At 43.8% G+C, this 24,186-nt stretch overlaps 1 protein-coding gene across 2 annotated transcripts in view; it reads left to right on the top strand.

Annotated features, from left to right (window-relative positions):
* The first annotated feature begins 1,286 nt into the window (after positions 1–1,286).
* The window catches only part of fbn1 (fibrillin 1), a 70,631-nt gene continuing 47,731 nt past the window's right edge, over positions 1,287–24,186 (top strand). Inside the window, exons 1-11 of one of the 2 annotated variants that reach the window (XM_061670876.1) lie at positions 1,287–1,549; positions 1,810–2,067; positions 4,482–4,564; positions 5,911–6,009; positions 6,524–6,619; positions 7,051–7,146; positions 17,893–18,090; positions 19,948–20,073; positions 20,920–21,045; positions 23,382–23,534; positions 23,621–23,872. In XM_061670876.1, coding sequence (XP_061526860.1) covers positions 1,892–2,067; positions 4,482–4,564; positions 5,911–6,009; positions 6,524–6,619; positions 7,051–7,146; positions 17,893–18,090; positions 19,948–20,073; positions 20,920–21,045; positions 23,382–23,534; positions 23,621–23,872 — 1,405 coding nt within the window. In that variant the 5' untranslated portion in view covers positions 1,287–1,549; positions 1,810–1,891. Of the gene's footprint in view, positions 1,560–1,809; positions 2,068–4,481; positions 4,565–5,910; positions 6,010–6,523; positions 6,620–7,050; positions 7,147–17,892; positions 18,091–19,947; positions 20,074–20,919; positions 21,046–23,381; positions 23,535–23,620; positions 23,873–24,186 lie in introns of both variants that reach the window. The other variant, XM_061670877.1, reaches the window with a different exon arrangement.

The raw sequence follows: 24,186 nt of genomic DNA, 5'->3' as shown, positions 1-24,186 counted from the left end.
AACAATCGGTACACCTCCTCAGTCTAATGAGACTCAATTCTGCCTTTAGAAAGATAATACTGTATTGATCACGACACTCGCGGCGGTATTTCAATATATTAACACCATACTTGTTCTAGTGGTTCCCTCCCACATCCCCAAAACACGCGTGGTAGGTTAATGGAATAGATTTTTCTTCCCGCCCACATTGTAATCGGTGTGTGTGTTCCGTGACCTTCCGACCATGTTGGCTGCCTCACCAATGTTCCCTGTGTAGGTATTCCTACTTCCAAGAATAATAAATGTTACTTTCAAAAAGGATTTTATTCAAAATCATTTTCAGTTACGCGGTACGGAAACAAAGTATTAAATATTCCTATTATATTATACGCGCTCTTCCCTTGCGGCGTCAATATTTGTCACTGTCAAAGTTGTTAAATAGCACGTTGAGAGTGTTCATAATGTGAACCCATCCAATATGATGTCAATGTTTGACACGATGGGAGCGTCACGTTCACAGTGTGAACAATGTTAACCCTTTCAAAAGTGTTGATTTAACTCGCCAAATAAACTCTGGGCGAGTGTGGATTTCATCTCTCGGTGTTAAATATGTTTTCCAATTGGCTTCCCATGGGAAGCGTGATTTGAGATGACGAGTGTAGTCAAGGAGCAAATTGAACTCTTTGCAATCTCACTGTATGATGTATGACGAACAATACATGGAATGAGTACTTTTCCGATCGCTAGTGGAAACACATTCTGTACAATGTATATTATCATTATCGCATCCCTTGTGCAATTGATGCAGCAACTGCTGCTAACTGTGGAATAGGTATCAATATGGTTTTGGGGTATACTTGGCAAATAAAGATGATTCTGAATAGATTGTTTGCACCACACCTTTTATACTTATTTATGCCCTTACTTATGTTATGTTATTGTGTAAATAAGTATACCATGGGGATAAATAACAATTTGCGAATCTGTATCATAATGACCATTCGATCTGCTATTTTGGTTACTTTATTTAACTTAGTTTGGATATTCAAGGCTTTGGCATTATGATATATCATTAGGATACATTGAAATAATAGAATAAACATCCATTTTTAGAGGCTGTATTTCACATTATTTGATTCAACTGTAAGTACTTTTGCCACCTCATGGTGAGCAGTAGATAGTGAAGGCCAAACCAAACATCCAGAGCGAGCAACATTTTGAGGTCTCGCGAGAGCAGAATTTGGGTGGGTGCGGGTGGGGTGCCGTGACTCTGGAGGGGAATTTTTTTCGGGAGGCGGGGGGCGAGGGCTGAGGCGAGAGGAAAGAGCCGAGTTCGCGAGCGAGCCAGTGACTTGAGCTTCTCTTCCCGTCTCGCGGAATGCATCGGCTCCTCTAGATGATCTGGATGCGCGCGGGCCTCCTCCACGCGTCACCGTGCGCATCTCTTTTCGCACGCGCTCTTCGGAAGCTTCCAAAAAAAAGCTCTCTAAACTTTTAGCAGCATCATCATCATCGTACCAGCGTGGAACCTTTGCTGGGTGTGCGGCGAATCTCCTCCCCTGGAGACAAGGTCATTAATTGTGCGCTTTCTTTTTTTCTTTTTCACATTTTTTTGAACACTGCGTGTTATTGTGACTCTCTAACCAAGAGCGACTTTAAAATATGACTAATCAAGACACACCAGATGTTTTTAACCGACTGCAGCGGAGTCGTTTTGCCCTTAAACGATCCTGTCCCTCTTCTCCCACCCCCCCCTCCCCGCCCCCCCTCCTCTCCTCTCCTCTCCTCTGCTCTCCTCTGCTCTCCTCTGCTCTCTTATTGTTTTTGCAGCTTTGACTCCAGACTGCAGACAAGTTGCACAGTTTGAGGGCTGGACATCTACTTGCGGACATTGCACACTTGAGGACTGGATATGCAGGACAGTAAGTGCGGAGGAGGACGGCTACTGCGGCTGGCTCTGGTGGTCCAGCTGTCCCTCTGCGTCCTGCTCGGAGACGCCGCGGAGGTTCTGGATACCGGAGAGGTCAGAACCACCGACTCCAGAACCGCCCGAGCCAAAAGGAGGGGAGGGACGGACGTGCTCAGAGGGTAATGTGACTATGATAATCCCTCGACCATTAGAGCCATATGGGCAGTCTTGATTTGTATTTCCCAACTTTCTCTTCATTCTTCTCCGCAGAATCCCATGCTTTCTTCTTTTAAAAGGAGCTTTGACTTGACACGCAGGTGTCTCATGTAATATTATATCGTGCTGTGAGAGCAGTTTGGCATTCGGAAATTCACCTTTTTGCTGAAAAACTCGCACGTTCAATCGCACTTATTTACTCCTATTTCCAGTAAAAGTACTTTGGCAGCGTCTCGTGGCGTCCCGGTGCCGAGCAGATGTGGTTAGAGTCGCCAAAAAATGTTACTCGGGCAAGAAAGAGTCGAAAAGTAAAAGGAGAAAACTAGTCCTCCAAGTCATTACTGAAAAAGATACTCAAGTATCGGGTAACTTCAGATGCATGTTCTGGACAAAAATATTCAAATAGGAATGTGCAACTTCAGACATTGCCCAACAATATCACTAACAAAAACAATCGTACATGAAATCTGAATCAAATAAAAAAAAAAAAAAAAAAAAGAGGCAATGTAACGGAGTAAAAGTAGCATTTCTTCTTCCCAAAAAGAATCACGTAAAAGTAAAGTATTGTGCGTTAAAACGACTCTGACAAGTAAGTTATTCCAAAAAGTTACTTGGGTAAAAGTGTCAATGTCGCTTCCTACTACCCACCTCTGTGTGACGAGGGGCTATGTGGAAGTGAATTGAGGCACTTCATTTGCGACAAAAAGAAGTGCTTTGCCGCCATTTTGCCCCATCTTTAGGAAATTATAACCCTTTTTCGTGGGGGCGTCACCGGACCTTCGCTATTCACGGCAATGGCGGGGGAACACTGTACGCACACACGCATCCCGATTCTTTATGAGGCCTGAAGGTCAGGGCATATGTGTGCGCATGTTTTAATAATAACAACAATGCGAGCCTGCCTGAGATGAGTAAGATTGTCCGTGATGGGGAAGTTTGGAGCAAAGCTTAGCAATTAAATACTGGCAAGAGGATCACATTCCTGCTGCCTGCAATAATAAATTACATCCAAACAAAGGAGGCCATTGGTCGTGTGTGGCTGTGGCAGAGAGCGAGCGAGCGAGCCGGACGGAGAGAGCGAGAGAAACAACCTAATCCTGTTTCTGGCAAAAAAAAAAAAAGAAAAAAGAAATGTGGATAAATCACATCTGCAGCTGTACACAGTTGGTCTCTGCTGGAGTGTAAGTGTGGTTTTGCGTGCGCATATGTGTTAGAGAATAAAAGCAAGCAAAAAAAGAGAACATCTGTGTGCGGTGATGACAGCAAACAGCTGACGAAGGTCACACAGTAGACATTTTTATTTGACGTGCTTTAGGTTCGTTTATGTGAACATCTGCGCTTCGGAAGAGGCTGCGTGCTGTGTCGGGCTGACTTACCACCAGAAGAATGTTTCTGACATCCACATGATTACCTCATGGATCTGGTTGGCGTTACATCCAGTGACCTGCGGGTCAGCGCGGACTCAAGTCTCTCCGATGCAGACCTCGGGCACACCTGTTCGGGGCAGGATGGCTCGGGCGGTGACATCAACAGGAAATGTTTGCATAGGCGCATCATTATTATTTTTGTTTTGACTTCGCCGACAAAGAACAAGTGTTCCCCATCTACTTTAAGCAGAGCAGCACAATGAGATGCATTGCAGGGCCACGCATTTGATACCTGGGATTTACCTGAGTTAATTCGCCATCGCCTCGCAATTTTAGAAAACGCCGATTCCCAAAGTGTCTTACTATCGTTGTTTTAACCTTTTTCATACAATTGTATTCAGCGTAGTTTTTACTCACTTCTGCCTTGTTTTTCCATAAACATTTAGGACTACTACACTACTTTAATTGAGTATGAGTCATGATGGCGGCACTTGGAGAGCTAAGTATTATTTTAGGCGGTACTTTGAGTCAAAAGTTTGAGAACCGCTGATATAAGCCATGAATTCTGTACAAAAACACAATATGACAACACGCAACTGTGCCAGTAGGCTCCATCACCTGGAGCAGTTCAAAATCATTCTTCATCTCGTAACATGACAAAAGCCTTACAAAAAAGAAACAAATAATAGCACAGAGTCATCAAAACAATGAAGTAGAATGTGAAGAATTAAACATCCGTAAAAATAAATGGCAGTGCACTCGGTACCAACCTTCTCTGCAGCTAAAATTCAGCTGAAATGCACTTTGTGAAATCGGTTTTAAATTCCATTTTTTTGATGAGAACAATGTTATATTTTTGAACACGAAGCTTTTCTAATCCTATTCGTGTAGTTACTCGGACATTCATAGAGTATTTCGAATGATGTCTCTTTTCTTTGAGACACCCATATCGATGAAGGCCTTCACGTTGTCCCGTACGTGCCTGAATTTGTCGGGTTGTGCGTCCGCAGACCCAATGTGTGCGGCTCTCGGAACAATGCCTTTTGCTGCCCAGGCTGGAAGACTCTGACCGGGGGAAACCAGTGCATTGTTCGTAAGTATTACCCCCCCCCCCCCCCAAAAAAAAACAAACAAAAAAACATTTCCACACCATATCAGGGGTTTTTGACCCCAGATTTTTAACATTGGTCAATGAAACTGTCATCACTTTATTTATGACTCCTCGGTTTATGTTGAGTGGGGCCTTCGTTGACATAATCCGGCTCTTAATACCACACTACTATACAATAATCCAATAAAACAGCAGGCAACTGTGCCAATTACATCAGCTAGTCATTCAGAATCAATATTTACCTAATAGCGTGGCAAAAACATAGATTGATTAAATGAAATAAACCATCACAGACGCTAGAGATACTGGTTATTCAATGTGTTTTGCTAGTTCCACTTGGCTGTAACGTTTTGCTATTACCAACTCATCCGAGGACTGAAAGTTGCTCACCATCCACGTACATGTACTGCAAGCTACGCTACGAAATGAAGCCAATAAACTGTAAATAAATGAATTAGCACAATTGTTAGAACTTAGGTTGTAAACGTAGGTCAGTTGTGATCGTGTTTAGGCCACCAGAGAAGGCCTCGCTGCCCCACAGGGCTCATCGCTGTACAAATAAGCAAATCCTACAGTTCCAACTTCCCACTTATTGGCTTAATTGGGCCGACATTGCAAAGGAGAGTGGATAATGATGTTTATAAAGGAGAGACAAATCCTCTTAATAAAGTGCGAGCAGACAACACGACCTCAAGGGAGTGGAAATTTTTAATTCTGGTTCATTTACACGGCATTCTTTCGGATGTTTCTTTTTATAGTTTCTGTTCTTTTTCCCTCCCCCCCCCCCTCAGCCGACAGGAAGGTCTGAGAGGCCGTAGCCTCGTATGATTGCGGTCTGGCGGGCCGGCCGGTTGCCAGGATGCCTGTCACGGCTCTAATGACATTGTTTAGCAGTGGGGTTCGGGGAGTAGGGGTCAGTGGCTGGACTCTACCTGACCAGAGCTGAGGCCGTGCGGCAAAGCCGACAACAGGCTGTGGGAAAGAGACGCACGGAGTGAAAAAGAAAATAGCCAGCGGCGACTAAAAATACTGCACGACTGGTGCGCTTTTTATGGCACGTCAAAAAAAAAAAAAGCCAACGGCTCAGCAACATGTGGCGCCTGCTATAACACGACCATGATTAGGGTTAAAGAAAGCTCGGGCCCCATTTGTATCGGAGCCGCTTTGAGATGTTGAGGGTCGATGAGGTTGAGATCATTGCTACACCCTCCGCGAGTCAAACGCAAAACCTTCAGCGGACGGCGTCATTTACATTCTCTCTCGCGCACAATGAAGACTTCCTGAAATGAAACGTACGTTATTGAGGTGTGTCACGTTGCTCTTTGCAGCCATATGTCACAGTAGTTGCGGAGATGGTTTCTGCTCCAGACCCAACATGTGCACCTGCCCCACCGGCCAAACCGCCACATCCTGTGGGTCCAAATCAGGTGGGTGAAAAGCGCCTAATCGGATCTTATGGCTTGTTGTTGGTAAATTTCGCCGTAAGACGTAGTTTATGCAAGAACCCCTATTTGTCGCAGGGGATATGTTCCACCTGCGATAGGTGGAAAAATGCGATATTGAGAGATGCTTTAAACACATTAAAGCACACTTTGAAAGTGTTGTTCTTCAGCACTTGCTGTAACTCTCTCACTGTCAAGAAACGAAAGACATATTGAATAACATCGCTTCGAGAAAAAGGAACAGGAGAAGAGTCCTGCTTGCACAGATCTCCGCTGTCACTCCACACGTCATCCAGTTGAGCTCATTGCTGCCTGTGCGCTGTAAAAACCCGCCGACAAACGATCGCTTAAAAATCCGAGCTAGACGTACACTGAAACTCGTATAGTAATCGATTGAATGGAGATTGGATTAGCCGTGAGGTCATGCCGCTGCTTGTTGTCAGCATGGTCGAGCGATCTTTAGCTGTGTTCAATTTTACGTGTGTCGTTCTGCCCACAGTCCAGCACTGCAACATCCGATGCATGAACGGGGGCTCGTGCGCTGAGGACCAATGCCTCTGTCAGAAAGGCTACGTGGGAAACCACTGTGGCCAACGTAAGTATCGCCGATTATTTTGCGTTTTTGCCAGAATATCTTCAGAAGTAGCAACAAAGTGACAAATCAAGCTTTCGCTTGACAATATGTCCACTTCATGTCAGGCCGTCACACTATTACGTACATGACACAAAGTAATCCGAAAATGCAAATTGAAGCCCGGCGACCCGACAACTGTGCACTCGTTCGCCGCGTTACAATGTTGGCCGAATGTCCGCTCCCGTTTGTACACTTAAAGGGACCTATCGCGTCCAGATGGCCTATAGTTCACGAACACATTATATTTATGTGTTTTTGCTCAAGAAAAGGAAACTGGCAGTCATTTCCAATCATATCCATCTGTTTTGGAGCAATCTGTAGATAACTAAACTATATACTATAATACTGTACGTTCTGTCAACAAAACGTAACCCTTGTCTTTTTCTGCACAGCGGTATGTGAAAATGGTTGCCTCAATGGAGGAAGGTGTGTGGCTCCCAACAGATGTGTGTGTACCTACGGCTTCACTGGGGCACAGTGCGAGAGAGGTAATGAACGCTACTTGTCTTGCCTACAGCCTTCACAACCTAAGTGAGAAGTTGGTGTTGAATGTTTTTGTTGTAACTTTTGGATTATTTGTGCTATCAAATGTGGTTTGTTGCGCAACGGAATTGTCGACATGTCGTGCCCAGTGGCGACCGTCAATTTCCACAACTGCCCTGCAATGAGGCTCGAGGGAATGTAACCTCTTTGCAAGTGTTTTCTCTTCGTTAGCCCAAGTCCTCCCAACCTCCTGTGGTTGCGAAGGCTCCAAAGTACACAAGCCTGTGCAACGTCTTAAAGTCAACCGCGTGAGAGCTGACGCACTGGAGGTCTGCCGCGGTGATGACCAGTAGAGGTCAAAGTGTTGACCTCGTAAAGCTAATATTTGGATTGTCAGCAGAGCTCCTAATTAGTATCGTCCCTTTTAACGAGTCCAGACGTCAGGGGCCTCTCGGAGACGTCCGGTGGACGATCTGTCCTCCGGTTTACTTCAGTGTTTTCTTCAAGCCTGAAACTAGTCAAATGCTATCTGCTAGCCGGATGGGTTAGCACCAGGCCTTATCTGCTGAAACACACTTTGACACAAGGCACACTGCTTTCTATTCCTTTCCTGTGTGGAAGCTTGGTGATGTGGGACAATGTTGTTATTATTTCTCAAATGGCGAGGTCTATACACGCACATTTTTCTGTTGTGCGATAATCTAGCATGTGCATTTCAGGCCGCATGACAACAGCCGTAAAGTTATTCTCAGGCTATCGGGCCAAACGTTGAGCAGTACTGTACCGTATATACATTTGATATAACCTGCTTAAAGTTGCAATGGGGCACGTACAGTACTTACTCCAGAACTCATTGTATACTTTGTGTATAACATATGTGTGCGTAACTGACGTGTCCCTATCGGCATGCTGCTGGCTTATTACATGGCACAGAAAAAGATGTTTTCGGGAATATGACAAAGGGGGACAACTTTTTGTGGCCACTATAACGAGAACTTGCACACAAAATGCTCGTTGTGGACACAAAATACTAATTTGTGCCCCGAAAGAGGTATAATGTGCATGAAATAGTAATTCACTTTTTTTGTAACAGTTTTTGATGTGGTTAGGTTCACTGCCCATTATTTTCATAAAGTTACGTCAATTGTTTAGTACAGGACGTGACTTTGGGACAAAGAGGACATTTCAACATGACGTCACACGTTCTTCTGGGCGGTTAAAGCCAAAGCTTCTTCGATGGCACTTCTCGTAAACAAACCCTTACGTGTCATTTAACTATGGAGGAGTGATTGACTAAACAGTTTAAATGGCTGGAACAAATGATTCTCTTCTTGGGGAATGGTATGCAAAGTCTTTGCTTCCATCATAGTTTCAATGTTGTGAAGTGTCAGCTCAAAACAAGATAGAAAGTTGAGCTTGTCTCCTTGAAAAGAAGACCTAACGACAGCTGTCATGTACATTTCATCAGGCACGTGAGTTCAAATATGGACACTGAAAATTCAGACTTAGTTAAGGTGATCATTGAGGGACCGGCTGATTAGTTTAGGAGAAAGCGATAAGTGAAATGCCTTCACCTTTGTCATGGTAGATGTAGCCCAAAAGCTACCATCATTTGTAAATGAGCCGAGCCTAACACTGAGTGGTTCTTTTTGGGAGTGCTATTTGACTTAGCGTCTGTCAGGCTATCGTAGAAGGCCTAATTCCCTGCTAAGAAGGCTATGATCACTTGAACTTGAGGCTTCTGTTGCTCTGTTAATGTAAAGTACGCTGTAACCCAACCAAACATTTTACACATACCTGTGTGAAAATGTTTTCCACAAACCCAATGAGTGTGGTTTGGTTCCCTGTCTGTACCAGCATTGTTTTGAGAGAGAAGAAAAAAAAAAAAAAAAAAAAAAAAAAAACACAACCTAAACCTTTTGGGGATATAGCTAGTGGCGCAACCTATCGAATATATTTGGAGTCCATTACTCTATCAATCATTCCATCAATTCATTCAATAATCGTATAAAAACTTACAAAGTAGTTTGCGCTAGTTTATTGCGAAATCATTTTTGTCCTGATGACTGTTTATTGACCGATTATTGTTGTTTATTTGCTATTGTTTAATGATTAAGCAAAACCAAATAAACAGCAATTAGGGAATACCACACAAGAGGGAGTAATGTTGTACTCACCAACCTTTTAACTGAGCGTTACTTCTTGGGTACTGATTAATGCGTAGGGCTACTACTTTGATATATACTTCTAAGGCTGAAGAAGAGAAGTGGAAGAGGTACTGGACTCCTTTAAAGAAACTAAGCCCAGCCACTAGTTCAGGTACATCAACGGCATGGGTTCAGATCAAAGCCAGCAAAGTAGATTTGTTTACTGAACATCCGTTTCACCTGCGAAGACATCAGACAGGACATCTTGCCGTTTTTGGACTGTGAGGTGGGAACGGAAAGGACGGAAGCCTCAATATTGAGGTCTACAGAAAACCTACCCACACAGACCCGTACCTTCTATTTTGACTCTCATCACCCACTGGAACACAAGCTAGGAGTTATCACAACCCTTGAGGACAGAGCAGAGAAAATCCCCGCCACCCACGATGGATGACAGGAGGAGCAGGCTCACATGAGGAAGGCTGTGGGTATCCAAAGTGGGCTTTTGTCAAATCAGCCAAGAGAAGAAGAGCCACTACAATCGAGCTAGAAGACAGAAACACCCCACGCCCCACATCTTGAATTGTCCCCTGGTGACAGTGGTGATGTAGCACTTGTGGGGTTTCCATCTTTGCGGCTTGGAGTCGGTCGATCCCCCAAGTGTTTCGGGGCGGCTCAGCGAAACGGTGCACCCGAAGTCCCCCAGGGTTTGGCATGGTTTGCCATTAATGTAGCAGTCAAGGTACAGTCCATGTGCCTGACCTAAACGGCCCAGGCACAGCTCTGATTCGGCGCGGGGGGTCCTTCTCCGTGCGGTGCCTCCATCGCGTGGAGCTGTCGAGACTGTCGTCTCTGAGATGCCGCGTGTCGTTATGATTGGGCGTTGGGCGGCGTGTTGCTCCCGTTGGTTGGAAGCGTCTCCAGCCCCGGGCACAGTCCGCCTTTAAAACAGCCCGCCGGTTCACGGGGATTGCTTGTCGCCCGTTTAGGGGGCCCCACCGGCCAGACCTGCTCGCGTCGCGGTTCTCCTCACGACGCGCCTGGTAGCGGAAAATGCTCGTGGCTTCTTCACAATGCTCACAAAGGTGCTCGCCGGCACCTTTGCGCATGCCGTCCGGATGTCTTTCGCCACCATCCGCAAGCATGAGATGAAGTTCTCGATTTCCTGAAGCGTAAGCGCAATCCCACTTCAGACACTAATGTGGCACTGATGAATCGCACGAGGAAATGAAGGCTCTTCTGACTTGCAGAAAAAAGAGAACCTTTATTGATTAATTAGCAAGAAGAAAAAAGTAGCCATCTTACGCAGCAGCTAAGTTACTAGGGAACTCTTGCCAATGAATGAACATGACTGGAGGTCATTGTTCATCATACAACAGTCATGGTTTCATGGAATAGAAACGCCCACATACCAACTGCCCCGGCATATCACTAAGACACACACAATGCAGGCACAAACAAAGGAAAGAAAAGAGCAACGTTTAGCTTGTATAACTACAACTATTTACAAAAGGCCACCGCAAGGATGTCGCATGGCTATCACCGTCACTACAATATGAAATGTGGCTATCGTGGAACACATTTCCGGTGTGCTGGTTTATTTATAACAATTTTATGTTTTGTGGTCGGTTTAATTAAAGTAAAACAAGACTGTTCAATTTGAGCTACCATGGTGACTTATGCATCAGATGGTTGACAAAATTAAGTTGGTTGGAAGTAGGTTTAATAGCTGCTAACATTATATAATTAGCCTCAGGAGGTTTTGTGCTGACATTCTGTCAAATTTTAGAGACTAAACATTAATCACACTGTGATTTTTTCCAATGAGTTCATGTTGTATTTTGTCTTCACCGACAAAAACTGGCCAATAGATCTGTTTGTGTTTTGGCTACATTTAAGTCACTTTCACAGGCATTTCCTTGACGACTGAATGGATGAAGTACATGTGTACAGTCAACCATGAACATTTATCCCCACACGATTTGAATGTTTGAAACAGCGCTGTGTCCCATTACAACTCGATCTTATCCTATTAGCTAACACACAACCGCGCACACGTAACCTGACCAGAAGCTGTAGTCAGCTTGGGATGTGAAAAGTTTCTCCTGCAACGTGAACACATCGGCTGACTGACCGGCTACAGCACCAGGCACGTGTCACTCTCCCAAAAATGCAGGCTGGTTTGTCAACATTTTCTTTGTTGCCCCTAAATTTGATTTAGGCTGGAATGTGCGATTGGCCTGAGCCGTGCATAAGGCTGACGATCACATGCACTAATTTGGTGAAAACAAGCATTTCCAAGCATTTGCGATCATTTGGGTTGGCGGTGACAGTTTGACCTTAAATGAAACAGTACGTGAGTCATGCAAAGTATTTCGATCCTTTTATCTGTTCCATCCCAGTGAAAACGTCAGTGGAAAGATGACCCGGTATGTGTTTTTGTGTGTGTTATTGAAACTAGCTGATAGCCCAAGACCTCATTAGGCCTACACACATGCATTGACTGGCCACAACATTGGGTCCACCATCTAATGAGACCCAATGCAAGAGTTGTACGGTACCAACAACTTGTTAGCAACAAGTCTGTTTTTCCAAATATAACAAATAGGTACACTATCATACCGAGATCTGAATGTAAATATTTTTACACTCTTGTTCCTACAGTTTCTCACAAAAATAAACATATCCATCACAGTTGAGTAAACATTTTATGATATGTTTTCATGGGAAATTATGCTCTGCTAGAATGTTAAATAAATGTTGACACTTTCGGCCCATTTGGAACATTTTCATTCAAGGGTGTGCTTACTTTTGTTGCCAGCGGTTTAGACATTGGTTCATTTTGAGAGGACAGTCAATTTATACTGACGACTTTACATTTCAATAAAGTGTCATTTCTTCTGTGTAATCTTATGAAACGATAGAATACAAATTTTACAGTAAGGACAGTATCAAAAATATAGAGTAACAATTGTAATAATACAAAAAAATGTTGCGATACAGCGAGACCGCGAAGCGTGAACTGTGACATTGTGGGGGATTACGGTATATTTCAATGTGAAATATACCGTAATCACATTGTTGTATTAGATGGTTTATTTATTTATTTTTTTCAGCAACCCCAAAAAAAAAAATTACAAAAAAATATATATATATATATATATATATATATATATATATTAGATGTGTTTAAATGTGTTGTATTTTTTTAACTGTGTGTTTAAAGACAAAAAGATTGAAGTGCTATAAATGCTATAAATACATGCCTATGGTGTACTGAAAAAGGGTAATACTATATCGCAGATTTCGCTTGTTGCGGTTTTGGTCTGGAACACAACCCCCGTCTGTGATGGGGGGGGGGGTTTACTGGACTCACTTTTGGGAGACACTGTAAACAAAGTTGAAAATGTTACAAACAGGTCAGTATGATGCAGTACATTATCCACCACTGCGACTACATTAACAACTATTCAATTAATGTAATGTGAAGGTGGTCATAAGTTCGTTTTGGCCGAGGTGTTTCTGTATAACAAATCATGCATATAAACATAGTCATTGACATTAACGAAGAGTGGCTACAGAATAGTTGCTCTTACGTTTTGGTGCGATTTGGAATTTATCCAAGGAACATTTTGGACCCACTTCCTGCCTGGCAAGGTTGTTGTTGTTGTGCATTAATCGCACATGTCCTTGGGGAGGCCGATATTTCTATTGTGTTCAAAATATCTGGAATCTGGACTTGTGCAGACATTAAATGGCTTGCCTTGAGTTAGAAATAAATCCCCCGCTTCAACATCACATGTACATGTTTACCAAACAGTCGCGTTGCGAGAGTGTGTGAACAATTTTCCAAATAGTTAGAAATACATTTCCAAAAGTAGAGCAGTGAAACAAACAGAGCAGCATTCTTGTAAGTTCTGGTCTGTTTTGAGATCACTGTTGGCTAAACTACAGATGAGCGGGCCGGGATTGACTGTATGCGTGTGTGTGTGTGTGTGTGCGTGTGTGTGTGTGTGTGTGTGTGTGTGCGTGCGTGCGTGCGTGCGTGCACTCCCAGCTGAACAGGCCATGGGCGGATCCCCCGCCCCAGCTGCACACACTTTATAGAGAGAGGGGACAGATGAAATGACACCACCGCTTTTCCCCTCCAACTTTCAGCCTCTCCCTGTTCATCGCAACTCAACACTTACTCTTGTGCTTTTGTGTTGTCCCAGTAACACTTGTAATAAGATAGAAAACATTGGTAATAATATAAAAACCCTACACTAAGATGACAGTTCTTCTCATCATATCTAGTCATGCTAAAAGTAGCCACAGCTCCTTCAATTAGCGCGCGCCCTAGTGAGGATAAGCACGATGGAAAATGGCTGGATGGGGGGACATATTACAATTCTATTCACAGTTTATTGTTAAACATTTTGCACGGCCTGTCAAATTATATATGGAAGAAAGCAGTTATAATCTTTAATTCTATCTATCTTTAATTCTGCAAGTCAGTTACCATTTAGATGATGATGAGCGGTATCAACTATATAATAAGATTATGTATATATATATATATTCCGGGTGATTTAAAAGTAACTCCCTATTTTTAAGTACTTGTAATTTACTTCTGAACTATAATTCTTACAAGAAATGAACTTGAGAAGAAAGTGTATTGCATGGAGTTTGATTTCAAATTGGATATGGGCGCCAGCATTAGACGCCAGTTGCTCAAGCCGCCTGGGAACCGCATGAAGTGATTTCACAAGGAACTCTTGTGGGATGGAAGACATAACTTCTCGTATTCGCCCTTCAAGTTCTTCCAAAGTCCTTGGTTTGGTAGAATAGACTTGCTCCTTTAATCATGGAACATACACAAAAAAAATGAGAAAAATATTACATTATAAATTATAAATATAAATTAGAAGTGTTTTAAAATAGGGAGTTACTTTTCAGTCACCCTGTGTGTGTGTGTGTATGTATATATATATATATATATATATATATATATATGTGTGTGTGTGTGTGTGTGTGTGTTTGTGTGTGTGTGTGTGTGTGTATATATATATATATATATATATACATATATATATATATATATATATACACACACATACACATGGTCACTGATGGTGTAGTGGCACACTTGCCTGACTTTGGTGCGGGCAGCGTGGGTTCAGTTCCCAGTGTGAATGTGAGTGCGAATGGTCGTCCGTGTCTATATGTGCCCTGCGACTGACTGGCGACCATTTCAGGGTGTAGTCCGCCTTTCGCCCGACGTCAGCTGGGATAGGCTCCAGCGCCCTGCGATCCTAACCAGGATAAGCGGTGTTGAAAATGGATGGATGGATGGATATATACACACACATATATATATATATATATATATTTATTGTAGTGTTTCCTTTCTTCATTTTAACATCTGTCTTACACGTTTCGCAAACTGTGATTGTTTTCAAATGATCCACATTACGTGACCTTTTTTGGGAAGTATTTCTGGCCTCCTCCCCTCTTCTCCTCCATGTTGTCTCCGTGCAGCAAGTGCTGCTGCGGAAGTCTCTCGGAGCAACTCCTGTAAATCTTGTCGGTTTGTGAAAAATATCGAAAATAAAATTGATGAACCCCTTTCCATATCGAGCATTAACGAATCGAGCTTAATGCTACTGTATATTGCCCAGCGCGGCTTGTATGTTTCTCCAATGGAGTTCTTGTAGGCTGAAATTCCGACATTTTTTGGAAGACACAAATGAGATAGCCGTTATTTCCTCATTTGGGTCATGCGTGAGCTGGAGCCTATCTGTAAGGTAAATGGAGATTTCTGACAAGTTTCACCTAAATTCATCACTTTGTCAACTTTGCTTCTGTGTGTCGCCGTAGAAAATGTGTGCGCTCAAATCACTGCCTGGCTCCTTTTAACTGGTGAAAGAGTCGTGTAACCTAAGTCTCCCGAACAAACAGCAAGCCAACATAGATTGCACGAGCAATAATAAATACGTCATCCATCCGTCCATTTTCTGAGCCGCTTCTCCTCACGAGGGTCGCGGGCGTGCCGGAGCCTATCCCAGCTGTCATCGTGCAGGAGGCGGGGTACACCCCGAACTGGTCGCCAGCCGAGGCGGGGTACACCCCGAACTGGTCGCCGGCACATAGAAACAAACAACCATCCGTACTCACATTCACACCTACGGGCAATTTAGAGTCTCCAATGAATGCATGTTTTTGGGATGCGGGAGGAAAGCGGAGTGCCCGGAGAAAAGCCACGCAGGCACGGGGAGAACATGCAAACTCCACAGAGTCGGGGCCGGGGATTGTACCCGGGTCCTCAGAACTCCTCAGAACTGTGAGGCTGACGCTCTAACCAGTCGGCCACCGTGCCGCCATAATAAGTATGTGATATGTAGCTAAATGTAAGGGAGTCAAAGTATCATTTCTCCTTAACAGAAATACTAAAGTAAAAAAGTACAGTATGCTGCATTACAATTACAAGTACAATTTATCCCAAAAGTTACTTAACTAACTTAATGAAACAAAAATATGAAATCTAAAACTACCCACCTCTGCTTTACACACAAATACTGTAACTTTATTTCAGAAAGTTTTTTTTTTTGTTTTTTTTAAACAACAATTAATACTTGTACATATTAGTTTCCTCTTGTGGTTGGGAGGAGGCAGTAGTCGAATAATGGCAAGCGGAGGTCTGCAGTAGAGGCTGAGCATGAGGGTGGGAGCGAGGCAGGGAGAAGCAGAGATGACCCAGTTCTGGTTCACACAGACTCGCTGCCAGAGGCAGAGACACCGTGGACGCTGCGGCGCACGTGACGTGCTTGGGCCGGGCCCCGGTCCACACAGGGAATGCACAATGTCCCGTTTGTTTTAAACAACTGCACTGTTGGAACTTGTCTGCGTCTTTTCTCTCGCTGTCTGTTGTCTGCTGTGAAATGTGGAAGTGATTTTTTTTAATTTATTTTTTTTAGATTCTTTATAGAGGGACAAGATCCACCCCACCCCCTCGGTACACTTTCTTTCTTGCTGCACCTAGCTGTGTTTCACCATCTGCCAAACCTTTCGTTTGATAGCATTGTTTGATACTGTTCAATCCAAAGTAGGTTTGCAAGTTTGGGGCGAGAGCGATGTGTGCAGATAAATGAATGCATACTTTGGAATTAAGGGAATGAGCTTTTCAATGATAATGAATGTTCATATTTAATGTTGCTCATATTTAATGAAAGCTATTTAGCTTTAGTTCTAGCGTGGTGGAAATCACCTCCTGGGCTCCATGAACACGTGTTGTCAGTCAGTCTGCAGCCTTTGGGATGTGGACCGAGTCCCTTTTCCCTAGACTGGCTATTCCTAAAAGTGGAATGATAATAAATCAACTTACAAATCAAATAATAAAAAAATGTATTCCTTTTTATTGTTTTTTTTGTCTGATGAATCTTCATGAATCAAACCCAATTTCTTTTCAGTCTTCAGCTAAAATAAAATTATTTGTCTCACTGGTCTAATATTTTCCGAGGGAGTGTTAGTATTACTAATTGTAGTCAACCACACCACTATTAAAAACATTTTCCAGACTCTCTTCATATCTGCTTTAAACACATTACACATACTTGATTATCTCTGCAGTGAACCACTTTCATCACATATAATAACATTTTTCTTCACGTAAACTTTGATTCCATTAAAATATTTGTCACTTCTTTAATAATTTTACGGAAGGATCGGAGAACCGCTTTATATTTTGTTTTAGTTAGTAAGTACCTAACCTTGCATTGGGGTGGCACATAGGCCGATGACGAAACCACTGGATATTGGTGCAGAGTAGATTGCAAAATTCCGGGAATTTTCAAAGTCGCAAACTTTCCATGAGTATTGATGGGAATTTATGGGAATAAATAGGCGGAAAAAACCCAGGAGGTTACGAAATTGAAGGTTGGCTCTTAATAGGGAACTAAAACGTGGTTTGTATTTTAGCATCATCCTAACAAAAACAATTAGATTTCATGTAAGTACAGTGGTACCTTGACTTACGATTGACCCTTACAAGTTTTTCGAGTTGCGAACCGTTGTTTGGTGGATATATTGTTTTGAGTTACAAGCGAGCTTCAGATACGCCACCGCATGAGTGGAGTGAAAAAATAAACAAAAGCAGCAATTAAGTTACTGTCACCTCGCATGGAAGCAAGAAGAGTTATCGATTTTTCCATGGCTGCCTGCTTATGACAAAACAAATGACTGCTTTAATAGGATACCTTAAGTTTCCTTAATTCCCAGTTAGTTCCCATAATTCCCATGGAAAGTTTCCAATTTGAAATTCTCCCGAAACTCTGAACATTTTATTGGAAATGTTCTACCCCTTTTCTACCGTTGCGCAGAAGCAGACCAAGGAGCAGAGGGCAAGGAATTCAAATATTTCCCCGTTACAGTCTTCTTGCATTGCATGCAAGTGCGGCAGTGACTGAATGGTGCTCCAATGCAAAAGGTTTACTGTACATGGCAGATGATATCCTCTTTGTAATGATCATTACAGTAATGCCACCTTCAGATGTGGCAGAGGTCTTGACTGAGTGCCATTCTGGTACGCAATTGTACACAATTTACACTCTTGTTTTGCCTTCACAGACTATCGGACAGGTCCATGCTTTGCGTCAGTGAACAACCAGATGTGTCAAGGCCAGCTCACTGGCATTGTGTGCACAAAGACTCTGTGTTGTGCCACAGTGGGACGGGCATGGGGTCACCCTTGTGAAATGTGCCCCGCCCAGCCTCACCCATGCCGGAGAGGCTTCATACCAAACCACCGCACAGGAGCATGCCAAGGTAAAGTCTGTACCTAAATCTCTTTTTCTGTCTTGTTTCGGCTTTGCAAGAAAAGTTCAACTTCACTCTTGTCTGACCCTTCTACAGCATTTTATTACCCTTCTCGTCTGCCTTCATCCTCTCCGTCTGTCACCCCTCGTCTCTACCCGCGTCCCCTCTTCAGAGGATTAGTTCTAATTGGGTTAAATTGGGGAGGCTGGCAATGCCTCCCACATGTGTATGGAATGCCCACCGTCCCCTGCTGTGCTGGGACTGTCAGAGTCAGTAACACGGGTCAATGGCGGTGCTATGTGGGAGAGATCATTTCTGGAACGGCGTCCCTTGGCCTGGCGGCCTTCTCCAGACCCAACAACATCTCAACCTCCGCAGGAGATGAGCGCCCGAGCCAGGACCCAAGGCAACTTGGAGTGCGCTCAAACAGCATCAGGTCCCAAACCTGCAATGAAGTCTGCCAAACCAGAACAGTTACACACTAAAAATTAATAATATGAAAAAATGTGCAAAAAGAAACAATCAACCTTTATTTCTAAGAATCTCAGAAGCCCACATGGTCCCATTGTGTTTCATACAATTCTATTCCCTCAACGAACACTTTCACAATCAAATGAATGCTGGATCACACCGTGCCTTTGCAAAGATTTTTTTTGCCAGTTTGAATTCAGGCTCGGGCCTTTCTTTGTAGAATTAATGTTTCCACCTGTGCTCGTGTGGGTACTTGGTCTTTACAGTCCAGAAATGTGCATTTTAGAGTACGGTAATTGAAGGCTCTAAATCGTCCGAACGTTTGTCTGTCTCAATGTGTCTGCCTTGTGATTGGTGAGCTGTTCAGGCTGGGAGTCATCTGGTCGACGTCCTTAACCCTGAACGGTATAGTTTATAAAATCCATGAATGGATTGTGTGGTCATAATTTGTAGTGGTATAAAATTGCACTCCATCATACCCTGAAGTGTTTGTACTGGGTTAGCCGTCTCATAAAGCTGAATACGGTCACCAAAGTATCGGAAACAGCTCTTAGAATGATGAAGTACATCAGTACAAACTACAACCAAATTCACAAGACAGAATTGAACTGTTGTTTAAATATTACGTATTGGGCGTCTTTGGAAAGTCAGATCTCTTAACCTTGATACCGTCTTTCCTTAACCTTTGTGGAAAACGTCACTGGGTCAAGGTGAGGTGCAAAGTTAGTTTCATTTTGAACATGGGAAAAGAGGTTTTTTTTTTTAAGACGTTTAAAATTCATTCGACTCCACTATTCCTAGCCAGCGTCATCACGTGACGTAGTATTGCTGACAAAAGCCTCCACCGTAAAACCCTCGACAATCTTCACATAGAGTCGGTAAACTTGTTCACTGGCCTGGTTTTAGATATTGCTTCCACAAACGATTGTTGGTAACAAATTCTGTATCTCCTTTCATAAAGGCTGGTCAGGAGTAACCTTTGCTAAAGGTGGGTTAAAGGTTGCATCAAGGCACCTTTCCGAAGCAACATTTCCTCCAAGTACTTCCGGGTCATCTCGCTGGGATAGGAAAGGAAAGGAAAGGAAAGGAAAGGAAAGTTCATAGGCAAAAAACTGAATTGGAAGAGGCCCAGTGTCTCCGTTTCTACCGCTTCCTCCACTGACTTGGCTTCAGTCTATGTTCTCCCAGTGGGAAACGTTCCTCTCTAGTTTTCCTTCATTTCCTTTGTCACGCTCAAGAGTCTGAACCAGACTGAATAATCCTTCTTTAGCATTTAGCATCTTTTTCTCCTTTTTTTAGACTGGAAATGAATCTGTGTACCTATATTGTGTGAACTGTGTGTGTACAGTATATGCGAGAGTGACCATTAATGATAAATGTATTGTGTTTGTACAGATGTGGATGAGTGCCAGGCAATCCCTGGCAGCTGCCAGGGAGGAAACTGTATCAACACAGTGGGATCCTTTGAATGTAAATGTCCTGCCGGTCACAAATTCAATGAGATCTCACAGAAATGTGAAGGTAAGAATCAACCTTTGGTACAGCAAAAATGACTTTAATTTAAAGTTTAATTAACAACATGAAAGTGTGGTATTTGTGAAGTTGTGGTTAAGTTCATGCCTGGAGTGGTGAACTGATTGCGTTGTGAGAGACCACACATATGAGTTTTTGTCTCATGCAAGCCTTAAAATATGTTCAGTTAAACCAAAGACGCATCCATTCTTGCAGTTCTTTGATCCAAACTTAGTTTTTGTAACTCTGAATGTGCTTGAAAGATTTGTTTCCCATCAGTGAAGCTGAACCATCTGAATATTACATCCACATGTAGTTTGGAGGAAACTTCACTCATGGCGGGAATGCTAAATTGTTTTTGTAATGGATAACCACCAGAGCAAAACTCTTCGTAACTCTATGGCTCCTCCACTAAGACCGGTAGTGCGACAGTGAAAAAATTGGGGCTCATTAAGACACAAATATGGCAAATTCCAGACCAACTTCAACTCCAGGCTGGAATCTAGGCAAACGCATTGAGCAGTTTGTGGCGTTCATACAGTAAAATACCGTATGGGCAATCTTATGGCCGAAAATAATTCCCGGAAAACGTCTGGACAGTGTAATATATGTGTGAAACAATAATGTGTTACAATATAGTGTGTGCAGTAATGTGCAAAAAGAGGAGCAGCAACACAAGCCCCAGTATTCAATGTCCTCTTGCCAAATACATGCTTGGGTCGGTCATTCTGTCACAGATTCAAGTTTCCATTTGAATCCCTTTCATCTATGGTTATGATTACATTCCAGTTTTTAGTTGTAACAAACAAACAGAAAAGGATTTTGAAGAAAGGAAAATCACTCTTCTCTGCTTAGATCTTGATGAGTGTTCCAACATTCCTGGTATCTGTGGCGTTGGCGAATGCTCAAACACTGCAGGCAGCTACTTCTGCAAATGTCCTCAGGGATACTACGTCTCGGTGGATGGCTCCAGGTGTATAGGTGAGTCCATTTGTCAGGCCTAGGTGCCATTAACCTAGCATGTGGTCATAGTCCAGTTGTATTTTTTTGGTTAAACCAGAAATGACATGAGAAAAACAGCTTGAGGGGAATCATTTTGTTTCCACGAAATCTCTCTTGTTGTCTATTTTTGCTGGAGAAAGAATGTTGGTTCAAGATTCCAGCTGTTAGAATTTAGGTCAACATTTTTTTTCTAGTTCCTCAACAATGGGCTGCCTTGTAAGTATTGGGGCACACCCATTAATTAATTAATTATACAACATTAAATCAATCTTGATTTTTCATCTTACCAAAACAGTCCCATAATTCTGTGCTTCTAACTCTGTTGGGAAGGTTTGGGGAAATGCCTTTTACTGTTCCAGCTTGACTGTGCACCATCTTGTAGAAAGCTTTCCCAGATGAGTGGAACCTTTTGTAACTGATGTTGTAGCTGCAAGAGGTGACCGACTTAAAATTCTTGTGTGATCCAGATACTTCTATATCTCTCCTTAGCCTACAATGCACACAGTATTTTCTTAGAGGTAAGATGAAATATTATATTTTTTTTACATTAGGGTAGCAGGAAGTATATTATCCTTTAAAGAGGTGTGCACATACCACACAATGTAGTTTCCAAGTAATTCAGTGGTTAGTTCATCTGTCTCACAGTTCAGATGTTGGGGGTTTAAATCCGGGCTCTTGTGTGGAGTTTGCGTGTTCTGCTTGTGATTGCTTGGGTTTTCTTGGTAATCAGTTGACAGCGCCGCCCCTCTCTTCACCCGAGTGTCCAAGACATACGGCCGCAAGTCAGATGACACGAACACAAAATCGATCATCGAATTGCGACCTAGGGTGTCCTGGTGCCAAGTGCACGTGTGGTCACCCTCATGCTTGAACATGATGTTTGTTATGGACAATCCGTGGTGAGCACAGAAGTCCAATAACAGAACACCGCTCGGGTTCTGATCGGGGGTGCCGTTCCTTCCAATCACGCCCTTGCAGGTCTCACTGTCATTGCCCACGTGAGCATTGAAGTGCCCCAGCAGAACGATGGAGTCCCCAGCGGGAGCGCTCTCCAGCACCCCCTCCCAGGACTCCAAAAAGGGTGGGTACTCTGAACTGCTGTTTGGTGCATAGGCACAAACAACAGTCAGGACCCGTCCCCCCACCCGAAGGCGGAGGGTGGCTACTCTCTCATCCACCGGGGTGAACCGCAACGTACAGGCGCCGAGCCGGGGGGCAATAAGTATACCCACACCTGCTCGGCGCCTCTCACCGTGGAAAACTCCAGAGTGGAAGAGAGTCCAACCTCTCTCGAGAGGACTGGTAACAGAGCCCGAGCCGTGTGTGGAGGCGAGTCCGACTATATCTAGTCGGAACTTCTCGACCTCACACACCAGCTCGGGCTCCTTCCCAGCCAGAGAGGTGACATTCCACGTCCCTAGAGACAGCTTCTGTAGCCGGGGATCGGATCGCCAAGGTCCCCGCCTTCGGCCACCGCCCAGCTCACAATGCACCCGACCCCTATGGCACTTCCCACAGGTGGTGGGCCCATGGGAAGGGGGACTCACGTTACCCTTTTGGGCTGTGCCCGGCCGGGCCCCATGGGTGCAGGCCCGGCCACCAAGTGCTCGCCTTTGAGCCCCACCTCCAGGCCTGGCTCCAGAGGGGGGCCTCGGTGACTCGCGTCCGGGCAAGGGAAAACGTTTTCCTTTGTTTTTAATCATCGTAGGGTTGCACAAAATTTTACATATAAAATCAATAATCACAAGAGAAAACTAACGATCTCACGCTTACCTCACTTTGACCCAAAACACACCATTCAGGAATTTGGGTTAGAGTGGTCCAAAAAATACAAAATGCATACACACACACGCACACACACACGTACACACGCACGCACACACACACACACACACGCACGCACGCACGCACACACACACACACACACAAATATATAGTATGAAAACAGACATTCATGCTACTCCCCCACGAGAGGATGTTTTGTGGAGGGAATGTCTGAGGCTTTCTCTCTAGTTACGCCACACATTTTGGTTTGATTCCTACGTTTGGATCAAGCACATGTTCCCGAGTCAAACCTCACCACATGAAGACTGTCGGGTCTGGGTGTGAAAGCAAAAGTGATATATTTATGTTAACTAGAACCTCAGTGTTAGTCATTCGGCTCTCCAGTGCCAGGAACTGTTGACAGTGGACTCCATCTCGCAAAGGACGGAAAATGTGAAACATTTTTTGATTTTGCCTGTTCCTCACCATGCTGACGACAAACGGCACGTCCCATCGCTCCCACTGAATTTCTGTCATGTGGTTTCCCACAGACGCTCGTAGCGGTTTCTGTTTCGCCAGCCTGCTGAACGGGCGCTGTGCCAACCAAAATTCACAGCCCTTGACAAAAATGCAATGTTGCTGTGATAGCGGGCGATGCTGGTCCGATGGCTCCACCCCCAAAATGTGCCCCATTCGCGGAGCAGGTAGGATGAAGCACAAACATGTCTCGCTTTCATGTGCCCTCATGTCTTGATGCTCAGCGAAGCCATTGACTTACATCTTACTTTAGAAGAGTACCAGAAACTGTGCGTCCAGTTAACCGATACCATCGGTGGGGGACCCATACCTGGACGTGGACCAGGGGGCCCAGAGTTTCCAGGCATCTACACATATGTCCCAGGCCGTACTCCTGGCCGGGGCCCAGGACCAATTCCAGAATGGACTCCGGGTCAATACCCACCTATAACACCGGGTCGAACTCCCGGTCAAGGCCCAATCCAAGGCGAGTTTCCAGGACAACTACCGTTACAGCCTCCTCCAGGTGCGCTGCCAATTTCGCCTTTGCATGTTTACACTTTGAAATAAGCCAAGTCCGTACCCATTCAAATAACATTTGAAAAAATTGCAAAACATTCATTCCAAAACATTGTGTTGGAAAACATAATTTTTTTCCAACCTGCATGTTTTTTGTTTTTTTTCTAAACAGTTTTTCCAGACATTCTTATCTGAATTAGACATGATTTAGGCCATTCAACAATGCCACTTCATCAGAGGTGTCCAAACTCCATCTGCGGCTGGTGTACATTTTTTGTATTGCCTGCTGCGCATTGGAATGATAAATTAAAACCATTGCTC

This window comes from Phycodurus eques, chromosome 2, assembly GCF_024500275.1.
Source record: "Phycodurus eques isolate BA_2022a chromosome 2, UOR_Pequ_1.1, whole genome shotgun sequence".
In the NCBI taxonomy this organism is placed as follows: Eukaryota; Metazoa; Chordata; class Actinopteri; order Syngnathiformes; family Syngnathidae; genus Phycodurus; species Phycodurus eques.
This window is presented reverse-complemented; position numbering and strand designations above follow the sequence as displayed.